We start from the raw sequence: 14,530 nt of genomic DNA on the forward strand, positions 1-14,530 counted from the left end.
TATTCTAAGAGATATTCTGATTACAACATGCTCAGAAACAGCTTATGTTATTCTAGACATATAAAACCTATTGATCTGAACTATACTATGCTGTGCACAAATTTAGAGAAGTCTTGCTATGTCTGCCCTGAGTCACCAGAAAAAAGTAAGCTAAGCCGTAAACATCATTTCATGGATGAGCAGAGTTAATATGGAGGTGATTTTCATGCGCTTTTTTTTTTCTATCACAGTCATACTCCCACCCACCCTTTTTAAGTTGGATCCTAGTTTTACCTATGTGTTTTAATTAGAGAAGAGAATGATTGCATTATTAAGTTACTAACTTTAAATCTAGAGTGTAACTTCAGTTTCCCAAGTGTAATCCTACAGGTAGCATGGGCTTCTTGGTGAAGAACTTTACTGGAACATGAAAATGCAGCTGCCGAATGTTCTGAGCTGCCATTCTTTCCCTTTGGTTGTCCACAGGGAATTCCTGAGCAATGGGCACGATTACTCCAAACCTCCAACATAACAAAGCTGGAACAGAAGAAAAACCCCCAAGCTGTTCTAGATGTTCTCAAATTCTATGATTCCAAAGAAACAGTCAACAACCAGAAATACATGAGCTTTACATCAGGAGGTAAGAATAAATCTAAGATATCAAAAAGTAAAGGAGAAGGAATTCCCTGGTGGTCCAGAGGTTAGGACTCCATGTTTTCATTGACATGGACCTGGGTTCGATCCCTGGTTGGAGAACTAAGATCCTACAAACTGTGCAACACATCCAAAACAAACAAACAAAAACTGAAGTCATTTCAGTCTCAGAACTTCAGGATTAGAACAGAATGCCTGGAGGGCATTTGAAGACAGTTCAAGCTCCTTTTCCAGATGATGTCAGCCAGAGGATAAGTTGGAAGTTGAAGTTGATGTTAGGAGATTTATGGTATTTGAGTGATTTTAGAGCTCAAACAAGGAAATTATCCAGTGAAGTAGTAGTTGTCAGTTTGAATCAGCAATCACAATTGTTGTTTTGACTCTTCACTGGTGTGAAGACACTCAAGTCACTTAGGATCAGGCCTTGTGATGTGTTCATGAAATAAAAGGTGTCTGGATCAAACCCTGGTCTCTTGAAATTTATTTTTTTATCTCTTTGATCATTGAATTGCACCATGATGACACAGCACAAGTTTTATGGTTGCTGGATTATTTTGATCAGACCTCAAAATCAGACTTTCAAAAAAGACATGTCTTGGTATTTATAAGAGATCAAAATGGCTGTGTTCCTCCTGCCTTATTTCAGCTTCATTTGCTAGCATGTGACCTGGCCTTTGATACGTTGATGTCCAAATTTGTACGATAAACAACTGGAGCAATATACCAAAGAATAATTTTACATTTTGAAAAGGATAATCTGGGTTGCATCTCTAAAGCAATTTATTATTTTACATTTAAAGGAAGAAGAGAATACTATCATTACAGCTCCAGCCAAAAAGTGCCCCTCCCTCTTGGCATTGGTTTTAATACATAGGGCAGATTTGCAGAATTTATTCTTTATTCCATGTTGCAAAATCACATGAGTCGTGTCCGACTCTGTGTGACCCCATAGACGGCAGCCCACCAGGCTCCCCCGTCCCTGGGATTCTCCAGGCAAGCACTGGAGTGGGTTGCCATTTCCTTCTCCAATGCAGGAAAGTGAAAAGTGAAAGTGAAGTCGCTCAGTCATGTCCAACCCTTAGCAACTCCATGGACTGCAGCCCACCAGGCTCCTCCATCCATGGGATTTTCCAGGCAAGAGTACTGGAGTGGGGTGCCATTGCCTTATTCCATGTTGCCACTGCTTTTTAACCATTTTTATGTGTCGAATTTTCTCAGCTCACAAAGATGAGTTCCTGAAAACTAGGTTAGAACTCAACAGTATCTGAGCTACTGCTGTATTCTGAAACTCACCATGTGTTTTCTTGATGCTCTCATGTTGTGACTAATAGCATAGGAAGGGGAGGGAAGGAGCAGAAAGGGAAAAGAAGGCAGGGCGGAAGGAAGGAAAGAAGGGAAAGGAAGGAAGGAGGGGAAGAGGGAAGGAGGAAGCTGAGGAAAAATTCTGAATATAGATGAGCAGAGTCATACCAGTCAGGAGTAGGTAATCTCAGCATTGCTCAGTATAGGTGCAATTCACTGGAGGCCGTCATTAAAACCTATAAAATGGGGTGGCGAGAATATGATGATGATGCAAGGGTGTGAACTATTTTAACAAAAATGTCGTTTGTCATGATATCTATTTAATACTGAATTGACAATTTTCCTTCTGGTCAAACACATGCGGTTTTGTAGAGCGTAGTCTCTCAATGAGGCAGTCTTTATAAAACAAAGGTAATATCTTTATCTTCACTTTTCAGATAAAAGCGCACACGGATACATAGCAGCCCATCCTTCGGTAAGTGAAAAATTGAAAATGGTCTTGTATGATTGGTATTTCTGGTGGTCCAACAGAATATAATTGTGCAGGACTAGTTTTTAAATACACAGAGTCTTTTAAAAATAGTTTAAGCGGTATAATTTAGAATGATAAAATTCACCCTTTTAAAGTGTACAGTTTGATGAGTTTTATTAAATGTATATACCTGTGCCACCATCACCATAATCCAATTTTAGAACATTTCATCACCCCAATAAGGTCTCCTAAGTCTGCCTAGAGTTAACCCCATCCACCCTACCCTAGCCCTAGGGCATCACTAATCTGATTTTATGGATTTGTCATTTTGGACATTTCACATAAATGAAATAATATAGTATATGACCTTTGGGGATTGACTTTTCTCACTCAGCATATGACCCAATTAAGTCAGTCTTATCACTGTCTCGTTTTACAGATGAGATTGAGAGAGGTGAAATGACTTGTCTAAGGCCATACCACTACATCTTTTGGTGTCACCTGTTCCAACAAACTGAGATGAAGTGGGGAGGGGATTACTAAAAGTCCCATAGACAGTTTTATCAGAGAAGTGACTGGAAAATAAGAAACTTAGCTCAAGGGCCTTGAAAGTGCTATAGTATCTGAAAGAAAACTCATACAGAGAAAATCATCTTAGACAAGGCTTCTCTTTATATGAGTTTCATTTTGAAAACCTGATAGAAATAATTTCCTGCCTTGTCTGCTTCCTTAAGAGTGAAATATTATAATTAGCGTTAGTGAAAGTTTCCTAACTGCTTATTCAGAGGCATGGATAATCAAGCTAATTCTTCCTTTCATAAAGGACAAATGCTGGCCTGCTTGATGTCACCCTGGGCAGTCAGTGTGACAGCAGTAAATCATTACTGGTGAAAATTAAAGACTCTCAAATAATATGGCAGTTCCTCAAAAATTTAGAAGAAAATTACCACATGAATCAGCAGTTCCACTTCAGGATATATACCCAGAAGAACTGAAAGGCGAGTCTTGAGTAGGTATTTATACACCCATATTTGTAGCAGCAATGTTCACAGTAACCAGAATGTGGAAGCAATCCAAGTGTCCATCAACAGATGAATGAATAAACATTGTGGTATATCCTTACAATGGGTTATTAATCAAACTTAAAAAGGAAGGACATCCTTACATATGCTACAACATGGATGAACCTCTAGGACATTATGCTAAGTGAAACTATCCAGTCACAGAAAGAAAAATACCATGATTCTGCCTATATATAAGGTACCTAAAGTAGTCAGTATCATAGATACAGAAAGTGGTTGCTGGGTGAGGTAGAAATGGAGTGTTGTTTAATGGGTACAGAGTTTCAGTGATGAAAAGAATTCGGGGGATGGATAGCAGTGATGGATGCACAGCAATGTGAATATACGTAACTCTCCTGCACTGTATACTTAAAAATGGTAAATTTTATGTTATGTCTATTTTATCACAACTAAAGAGAAAACTTAAAAGAATAAAGGCTCTGGACATAAGTGTTTGGTCTTTTCCTCCACTTACAAGCAGAGGCCACTTTGGGAAAGTGGCTTGATTTCTGTGACCCTCTCTTTCCTCAGCCTTAACTGGGAATACTAACAATACTTGCTTCCTAAAACATGTGTGACTGTTGAATACGATAATGCATATAATATACTTAGTACATTTCCTAGCACCTACTATGTCTTCATTAAATGTAAGCTACTACTGCTGCTGCTTTTAGATGGCAACAAGGACGAAAACTCATTCTCTCCACACGTGAGACTTGCATGAGGCTCTGGTACTGGTGCCTTGCTCAGAATTCTTAGAACAGAGCAGAAGGTAGCCCTTCTGTTCTCACTGCTCATTGCCCTCCTGCTGCTTCTTTGCTATGACAGCTTCCTGGACTCCATTGAAAACAGCACATGAAGGAAGATGCTAACAAAGTGGGAAAGACAAATGCCAACCTTCCATCATCAACACAGACTTTACCTCCCTTGATTTAATTACTGTCATTATTGCGCAATACAAGATAGATATGTTGACAAATAGTTGTTATCTCTTTAGGGAGGTCAGTTATTTTGAACACCAACTTCCTAGGATGGCCCACTGGCCTTATTTTTAGCTTTCTTCTATTGGCTTTACTTGTAGAACTAAAACTAAATCTATATAATGTTCAAAATATTCCATCAGATCAGGAAAGAAACTGATGGATTCACTGTTGGAGTTAAGAACAACTGGATATTTACTTTGTAAAACATGTATCTATCAAGTGCCTCCTTGTTAAAACTAGGAAATTTAGAGCTCAGTCGAGTAAGGGAAGAGAAGTATGAACATAAAGAAGCACAGTACCATATGGATCATGTTACACACCATAAAATATTTCCATTTTCTATGAGAATTCAAAGAAAGGAGCTTCCTTTTATCTGGGGCGGGATCAAGGAAGCAGGCCCTTTTCAAGGGCTTAAGCTCAGTGCCTAGTACAAAATATGCACTTGGCACATATTTTGAATGTTGAATTAGAAAAATGCTTCATAGAAAAGGTGGAATTTGAACTCAATCCTAAAGTTCAGATGCGATTGGATCTGTGAAGATACAGAAGGGTATTCTTGGCAAAGGGAAAGCATGATAAAGGGCAGGGTAGTGAAGAGAGCAAGGGGACAAGCGGGTATGAGTTTGAATGAAGACTGAGATGCTAGAAAAGGAATCATAAGAGTTCAGCTTTGAAAGGTTGGAGCCAAATCATAGAAGCCCTTAAACAGTATTCTAAGGAATCTGGTCTGAATAAGTGTACAGGGGGAAGCCCTTGAAGTTTTGTGGAGCAAGAGAGTTAAGTTATTAAAGCTTATGAAGGGTGATTTGATCACACATGTTCAGAAGGAATTAAGGACAGAAGGTAAGACTGGATGAAGGGAGACCGACCGGAGAGATATTGCAGGCATCCAAGGCCAGAGGTGATGCGGGCCTACGTGAGACAGTGGCAGTGGGAATGGAGATTAGATTTAAATTCCAGAGATATCTAGGTTACTAATTAGATGTTGGAGGAAAGGTTGAGGTCAAAGATAATTACAGGTTTTGCATGATATGTGGGTGGCCAAAAAGATGAGGACATTATCTTTCAGGAGGTGCATATTTCTGTAAGAAGATGCCGAGTTTCCCATCAGGCAACTTGAGTTCAAAGGGCTGGCCAGATTCCCAGATGGAGATAATTGATTAAACTACTTGACTAAGGGTGGGTTTCTATTGATCAGATGGACTAAATTTGGAATCTTAAGGTCACGTTGGATCACTTCTTTGGGACTCAGTAACTTAGGACTGGGGAATTGTACTTTATGTACTTTTTATGATTTTAGGGGGAGATTGTACTTCACACTGCTTGTGCTTTTGTTGCATTAGAAACACTTCCAGTAGACCTAGCTATCCTATAGGATGTGACTTCATGGGATTGACTACGTCTTCTGGACATAGCCTGAATTGTTTACAAGTTTCAGCATCTTCTAGTAGCCTGGATGGGAATCAAAATAGAAACAATGTTGTAGTCACTAAATGTGTTAAACTAATGGTTATATAATCAATATGGAGTTAACGATGCCTCCCATTGTTGTAGGAATCTGATTTGCTTCTCACCCATCACAGCTTCTTTGGTATTAGTGTTATTAAACACTAAATACTGTTCAGGGACCTACTCTTCTGAGGCTGTTTTGACATTTGTGTATATTTATTGTACTATCAGGGCTTCCCAGGTGGCGCTAGTGGTAAAGAACCTGCCTGCCAATGCAGGAGACACAAGAGATGTGGGCTTGATCCCTGGGTCAGGAAGATTCCCCGGAGGAGGGCATGGCAACCCACTCCAGTACTCTTACCTGGAGAATCCCATGGATAGAGGAGCCTGGAGGGCTATAGTCCATAGGGTCCCAGAGAGTCAGACACAACTGAAGTGACAGCATGCACACACACACATTTATGCCATATCCAGATGCATGCTCTTATCTTTAGGCACAAAATAGCCCTTTTCTTGTTGATAAACTGTCAGCAGTCAACACAATGATAACCTGCCTGGTACAAATTCAAGGCTTTATTACCAATTAATTTGATTTTTACAATATATTCATTGATTTAAAAAACATTAAAACTCGAAAATGTTACATGAATAGTTTACTGTTTTTGAGCTCAGTGGAAAATGAAAGGAATTTTAAAAATCTCATGGTGCTTAAATCCTGACCTGAATTTATCTCTGAGTGTGGGCAGGTCCAGGCCACCAAACTGCAGACAGTTCTGCTGACGTGTAAAAGATGAAATTCCCTCCTATCCCTACGTGCTTAAATATCTTATCTCCCTTTTCTCATTTCTGAAGAAAAACAATGAATAGTTAATACCTGGTCTTTGTTTTTATCCTAAGAGTACAAAAACAGCATCAGAGCCTCCTTTGGCTCCTCCTGTGTCTGAAGAGGAAGATGAAGAAGAGGAAGAAGAAGAAGATGACAATGAGCCCCCACCAGTCATTGCACCAAGACCAGAGCATACAAAATCAGTAAGTCCCAAGTGACTGTTTCCAAATGATTCAACAGATGTCCTTTGAAACAATCCTGGAGTTCAAAACTAGTTGATGGCCCAGTATCTATTGAGCATCTGTTTTCCCAGAACTAGAAGGAGTGAGTGAAAGTCGCTCAGTCGTATCCAGCTCTTTGAGGCCCCATGGACTATACAGTCCATGGAATTCTCCAGGCCAGAATACTGGAGTGGGTAGCCTTTACCTTCTCCAGGGGATCTTCCCAACCCAGGAATCAAATCCAGGTTTCCTGCAATGATAGCTTAGTTGATAAAGAATCTGCTGTGATGCAGGAGACCCTGGTTCAATTCCAGGGTCAGGAAGATCCCCTGGAGAAGGGATAGGCTACCCACTCCATTATTCTTGGGCTTCCCTTATGGCTCAGCTGGTAAAGAATTAGAATATAAGATACAAATTTGGTTGGGGCTACTGTTTGAAGATACAGATTAACACATGACAGTGAGAGAATAATACCAAACAATATATAAATAAGTGCTAAATTTTAAAACCATGGCAGAAGTTAAGCTAGAGAATGAAATCATGGGAATCACGTAGGAAATATTGCATCAGCAGAGGAACCAAGACCACAATTAGCACAGCATGTTTGGGGACCTCAAAAGACTAGCTCCTTGAGAGCTTTCAAGGGCAGTATACTTGAAGCTATGTTAAGTCCTTGAGAGAAATCAGTTGTCTTTAAAAGCTTATTAGAGGCTGAGGGACAGGGTGGAGGGAGGGATGAATAGGTGGCACGCAGAAGATTTTTAGGGCAGAGAAAATATTCTGTATGCTACCATAATGATGGATGCATGCCATTATGTTGTTTAGTCACTCAGTCGTGTCCGACTCTTTTGCAACCCCATGGACTGTAGGCTTCCAGGCTCTTCTGTGGGATTTTCCAGGCAAGAGTACTGGAGTGGGTTGCCATTTCCTTCTCCAGGGGATCCTTCTGACCCAGGGACTGAACCTGTGTCTCTTGCACTGGCAGGTGAATTCTTTCCACTGAGCCACCAGGGAAGCCCACATGTCATTATATACTCATCTAAACCCATAGAATGTACAACACTAAGAGTGAACCATATGGTTGTTGGATTGAAAGTGATGAAAAATAGGATACTTGAATATCATAATTCTATTGATCCAGGCAGTGTGTGGCCAAAAATGTAATAGCTCAATGCTACCTTTATTATAGTTTGCTCTTCTAGTTCCTCCTGCTTGACTTCTATAGGTAAAAACAGTTTGGTAAATACCTCTACAGAAATTGATACTCCTGGAGGTTGCCATCTCATATACAAGATGATGGGATACAGAGAAGGCATTTCTGGAAAGAAAGAATTAAGGGGGAAGGTCAAACATAAATTTTGAGAATTAGAAGAGAGATAGCAAGTATGCTGCTGCTGCTGCTGCTGCTGCTACTGCTGCTAAGTTGTTTCAATCATGTCCGACTCTGTGCGACCCCATAGACGGCCTTGTACCAGGCTCCCCCCCGCCCTTGGGATTCTCCAGGCAAGAACACTGGAGTGGGTTGCCATTTCCTTCTCCAATGCAGGAAAGTGAAAAGTGAAAGTGAAGTTGATCAGTCATGTCCGACTCTTAGTGACCTCATGGACTGCAGCCTACCAGGCTCCTCTGTCCATGGGATTTTCCAGGCAAGAGTACTGGAGTGGGGTGCCATTGCCTTCTCTGGATAGCAAGTATACTCAGACCCTAAAACTTTAGGAAGATGATGTAATTATCTAAGGTTGTTGGAGAAGACTCTTGAGAGTCCCTTGGACTGCAAGGAGATCCAACCAGTCCATTCTGGGAGATCAACCCTGGGATTTCTTTGGAAGGAATGATGCTAAAGCTGAAGCTCCAGTACTTTGGCCACCTCATGTGAAGAGTTGACACATTGGAAAAGACTCTGATGCTGGGAGGGATTGGGGGCTGGAGGAGAAGGGGACGACCGAGGATGAGATGGCTGGATGGCATCACTGACTTGTTGGACGTGAGTCTGAGTGAACTCTGGGAGATGGTGATGGACAGGGAGGCCTGGTGTGCTGCGATTCATGGGTCGCAAAGAGTCAGACACAACTGAGTGACTGAACTGAACTGAACTGAACTGAACTGTACAACTATTTAGTTACAGAATTTTCACTAGTATTTTACTCAGTGATTTTAGATTAAAGGGACATTGAATTTATTGTTGTTGTTGTTCAGTGGCTAAGTCATGTCTGACTCTTTGCAACTGCACGGACTGCAGCACGCCAGGCTTCCCTGTACTTCACTGTCTCCCAGAGTTTGGTCAAATTCATGTCCATTGAGTCAGTAATTGAATATATTAATGATCTACAAAAATTGATACTTCTAGAGTCATAGTTGTAAAGGATACATTTAATTATGAAAGTACATGATAATAAATCATTGTGTGTATGTTTTTAAAAAAGAGTGAACCACATGTAAACTGTGGACATTCAGTGATTCTGATGTGTCAATATTGGTTCATCAATTGTCTTTAACTTGTAACAAACCTTTTTGTCTTTAAGATTTACACTCGTTCCGTGGTTGAATCAATTGCTTCACCAGCAGCACCAAATAAAGAGGTCACACCACCTTCTGCTGAAAACGCCAATTCCAGTACTTTGTATAGAAACACAGATCGGCAAAGGAAAAAATCCAAAATGACAGATGAGGAGATCCTAGAGAAGCTAAGTGAGTTTTTTTTCTGCCATCATCCATTTCTTCATGGGAGCGTTTCTCATAAACCACTTTGAGTGGGAATTAAACCTTTAAAAATTTGAACCTGCTTACAGGCTCCCTGACATCACGAGATAAACAGTTTGAGATGCACTGTATATTTTAAATCTCCACCCCCTCTTACTCCTAATTACACAGAAACCAAATATTTTCACCTGAAAAAAATCAATTTAGGGGAAAACTTCACTAAATGAATTAAGCAGTAAGTTTTATTTTAAGATTATACCTCCCCCCAAAGAGATGAAACAGTCTGATGAAAAATATCCTATGATCATACCCTAGGGGCGCCCACCTGATCAATCATGATAGATAATTCAACCTCAGAATCCAACACAGTCAATCAAAATGGGCAGCCACAATAAAATAGCCCTTTCTCTTAATTTAGGAGCATTGCTATATGGACAGGAAGTCAGGGCAAGCTGATGCTTTCAACCTCCTTATTGCAGTGTTATTAGTTTATCCATGCTTGTGCATACACAGTTGTTCCATTTTACGAAACACTCCTTTTCCAGTTACTTTTCTGGGTCAGAGAGATTAAAAAAAAAATTCTCTGTTGAAAAGAGCCAAAGCTCTGTGAAGCATACTCATTAAACTCATACTCCAAAAGCATCTAACAGATTGCAAGTTTTCTGCACTTTGTGCCTTCAATCTAACTCCTACTCATCCTTCAAACCTCAGCTCAAAAGATGCCTCCTCAGGAAAGCTGTCCTTTTCTCTCTCAGTATGAGTTGAGGGATCTTTTTACTGCCTTTATCATGCGATGGTTTGATAGCATCACCGACTCAATGGGCATGAGTTTGAGCAAACTCCAGGAGTTGGTGAATGACAGAGAAGCCTGGCATGCTGCAGTCCATGGGATCTCAAAGAGTCAGACACAGTTTAGTGACTGAACTTTGAACTATTGTAGCAAATAATCCCACTGTACTTGTCTGTCTTCTTCACTAGACCAGGAGCTCTTTAAAGATGAGATTGTGTCTTCTTTTCCCTCATGTCCAGCTCTAATAAAGTGCCTGGTACATAAAAGGACTTAATGGACGCTATTTGATTGAATGGGTGAAAAAATGAGCAAACAAGTGCCTCTTCACCGGGTTCCTACTTGTCTGTTCTATGCCAGAGTCTTTTGGAGGAAACAATCAAAAACAATTTCCTGATATTAAGAAGCTTACAATTTTATTTGTAAGATAAGGTTTAATAGTGTTACACAATTAAAGAATAGGACGCCATCTTGTTCATGCAACAGTCCTTCTAAAAGAACTCAGAAAAGGAAGAGAGCAGTGCAGGCTATAGGTCACAGGAAGACTCTGCATAGGTGGTCAGAGGGCCAGTTTGCCCTCCAGGGGACATTTGGCAATATCTGGAGACATGTTTTTTCTCACAGCACAGGAAATACCACTTGCATCTAGTGGATAGAGGCTAAGGATGCTTCTAAACACTATAATGCAAAGGCTAGGCCTCCTTCTTTTCTCCTCTGCAGCAAAGAATTATTCAGCCCCAAATGTCAACAGTGTTGATGTTGAAACAATCTGAGACAGAGGTATTTGGGAAGGCTAAGTTTCGGGTTACAGTAGTCAGTAAGTGCTCAGAACTGGAATTGAGCGTTTAGCCAACTGACTTTACTGTACATGATTAAATATGCCTCTTTAGTGCTGATACCAACTATTTCCTGAATAAAAGCAAAAATAATTCCCATTTACTAAGTGCCTTCTCTGCTGGCCACTTTACATACATTAACAAGTTTAATGTTCACCGTAATTCCTTGTGGTAGATTTTCCTAGCCTCATTTTACAGATCAGTGAAAGTAAGCCTCAAAAAGTGAAAGTTACCAGATCACCAAACTAATGCATGACATACCCAGAGTTGAAATGCAAATCTCTTTGCCTTTGAAGCTTGTATTATTTCCATTATTCAGTTTACTTCTGCATATGCCGGCTGTCTGTTTGTGTAAAAGGGATGAATAAAGGAAAGAATTGCCTGGATAATTTCAGTTCAAGTATTCTTGGAATACTTAATGCCTTAGTTTTCTTTATTTTACATGTCCTATTATATCAGATTTTAAAAATATAACAGCTTTGCTTTAGTAAAAATGATTATTTGATACCTATTACAAATCTCAATAGATTTGTAATGTAGGCACAGCCCATGCCAAAGTGGACTCCACTATAAGTGGGGAAAGTGGGAAGGGTGGCCTCACCTTCAGTCTCAGGAATCTGATTACTGTGAGGTGAGTAGCCCAGACGACAGAGCTGTCAGGCTGTTGTGAGGGCCAGCCCTTGGAATCATTCATTAATGGCTGAAATGAACAGATCATCTTTCAGTTTTACACAGATGGATAGCCTGGGTCTGGCTTGTTCATTGTGGTCTGGTCTGAATTTGATGGAAAATAAAGAAACCCCTACATTTTACTGAATTTTTTCAAAAGGTTGCTGACTGTCAGCAAAATTGTGCAATCCTAGAAATTGGTTTCGGACTTCCCTCTTTTGGGCCCCACAAACACCTCCTTCTCTCGCTGCCACCGCACCCCCCCCAGCTGAAATTCCCCACCGAAAATTCTTTCTCTTAATTTACCCTGAAATAGAGCCAATATGAGTTTAGAGAGTTCTTTTGTTTTTTGTTTGGTTGTTTGCAGAAGTCAAAATGTTCATTATGCTAAAGAGAATATCTTTTCATGGATGGACATCTTAGTTTATTTTATATGTAGGACAATACGTTGACTGACTTTTCTGTCACTGAAACCACACCATGAGCCCCATTTTTAAATACTAATATTTAGTAATTTCTTAAATCCTTGTCCTTTAAAGTGAATGGTTTGTTTCTCATTTAGGAAATTGCTCTGGTTGGAAGTTTTTCTGGTATTGCTATCATTTTTTCCTTTTGATTTTGAGTGGCTGATTTTCATCACTTTGTGCCTATTGTGTCACAATGATTTTTTAATCCTATCTTTAGTGTAATTTGTGAATACAAATTATAATGGCTCTGATGAAAGAGGTCATTGTAAAAGCTTGTTTTGTAATTCAGAATTGTATACAAGGTTTCCTGTTCACTTGTTTTGCATCAGTAGATGGCAGCACACACTCTCCTGTGACTGATAATGGACCTGGGGGTGCCATTTTATTTGAATAGCAGTTAAATTCAGAAGCAGGAGCACATCAAAATGGTCATCTTTTGGTAATTCTTATGGGACTTCCCTGATGACTCAGCTGGTAAAGAACCCGCCTGACAATGCAGGAGACCTAAGAGATGTGGGTTCAATCCCCGGGATCCCCTGGAGAAGGAAATGACAATCCACTCCAGTATTCTTGGCTGGGAAATCCCATGGACAGGGGAACCTGGTGGGCTGCAGTCCATGGGGTTGCAAAAGAGTCAGACAGGATTGAGCATGTGCACACATATACACACAGTCCTTATGAAAGTATTCATTCCCAGTTTTTGTTATTGTTGTTTTTATCATGCATTCCACAGAAATAAAAGTTGAATCATTTACTACCATAAAACCTTGTTAACTAATGCCTGCCAATTGGATTTGGTCATAATTCAGAAAGTGGCTTGGGCTGAAGCTTACTTACTTTTGTTCCATCTACAGAAAACAGTTTGCTCAGCAACGTATAGTATAACTTTCTTAGAAGACTTTAAACTATTAATAAAACTTTGATTTGAAGTGACTTTAAAATCATTTCATTAAAAAAATTAAGTTCCAGATCCTTACTAACCATTAATAGCTAGCTTTATAGAAATCTGGAAGGCAACTTGAAAAATGAAATAGCAACTCAGGAATCATTAAATTGTTGGTAGATGTAACTCAAGTAAAATACATCTCTATTAAAATATAGGGCATTTACAAAATGAAATTCCTAATTTAATAAAATTAAATTGTTAAATTGTTAAATTGAATTGCTGCTTTTAATTCAACAGATATTTATTGAGTAACCAATGTATTCCACACACAGCTTTATATGAAGAAGCACTGGGGATACAAGATGCATAAGACATGGCTCCTGTCCTTATGACATGATCTATAAGGGGATGTCAAATACATAGATATAGATAGAAGGATGATGGATTAAGTACAAAGGAGAGCAAGAACAAAAGCAAGAAAAAAGCCAAAGTGTCAGAAAGAGAGAGAGAGAAGGTGCAATAGTAGTACAGAGAAGTTACTGACTTTATTCCAAAAAATCAAGGAAGACTTCCTAGAAGAGGCTTAACTGAAGCTGAGTTGAAGCTGCATAAGAACTTGCCAGGAAAAAAACTTAGAAGGACATTCTAGGCAGAGACTAGTACACAAAGGAGGTATAAAGGCATATGCTTGGGAATGTTAACTCATTCAATACCACTCGAGTATAGAATTGATGGTAGATGTTGATACTAGAGTTTTAAGAGAAGAAGCTAAATCACGTAGCAGGATCTGATCATGAGCTGCAAGTTGTTCATTTTGGTGAGAGCATAGGGTTCTAGTCGGGGAGATGAGATGGAGAATGATGCAGGAGCCAGATATGGAGGACCTTGGATTCCATGCCAAGGAGTCTGAGCTTTACCCTGTAGGTGTTGGGGAAGCCTCCAGGGACCCTGAACTGGAGAATCACTTGATCAGGTCTGTACTTAGAGCATCCTGATAGAAGTGTGGAGCCTAGACTGAATGGGTGGAGGCTGAAAATTTTGAGTCCAGTTAGGAGGCTGTTGTATAGTTCAAACAAAAAATGATGAGGGCCCAACTAGAACAGTAGTAATGAGGAAATGATAGATTCAAAAGGTATCTAGGAGGTAAACAGAGATAGGCCCAGGACTCAGTAGAAAATTCCATGTGGGGATGAAGGTAAGGGATGAGTCAAGGTGATTGCCAGATTTCTGACTTGGGC

At 39.8% G+C, this 14,530-nt stretch overlaps 1 protein-coding gene across 6 annotated transcripts in view; it reads left to right on the top strand.

Annotated features, from left to right (window-relative positions):
* PAK3 (p21 (RAC1) activated kinase 3) overlaps positions 1–14,530 on the top strand; it is a 128,631-nt gene that overhangs the window by 56,985 nt on the left and 57,116 nt on the right. For all 6 annotated transcript variants that reach the window (XM_040265090.1, XM_040265094.1, XM_040265092.1 and 3 more), the window contains 4 exons: positions 466–619; positions 2,373–2,410; positions 6,798–6,929; positions 9,470–9,635. In XM_040265090.1, coding sequence (XP_040121024.1) covers positions 466–619; positions 2,373–2,410; positions 6,798–6,929; positions 9,470–9,635 — 490 coding nt within the window. The remainder of the gene's footprint in view (positions 1–465; positions 620–2,372; positions 2,411–6,797; positions 6,930–9,469; positions 9,636–14,530) is intronic.

This window comes from Oryx dammah, unplaced genomic scaffold (assembly GCF_014754425.2).
Source record: "Oryx dammah isolate SB20612 unplaced genomic scaffold, SCBI_Odam_1.1 HiC_scaffold_23, whole genome shotgun sequence".
NCBI lineage: Eukaryota > Metazoa > Chordata > Mammalia > Artiodactyla > Bovidae > Oryx > Oryx dammah.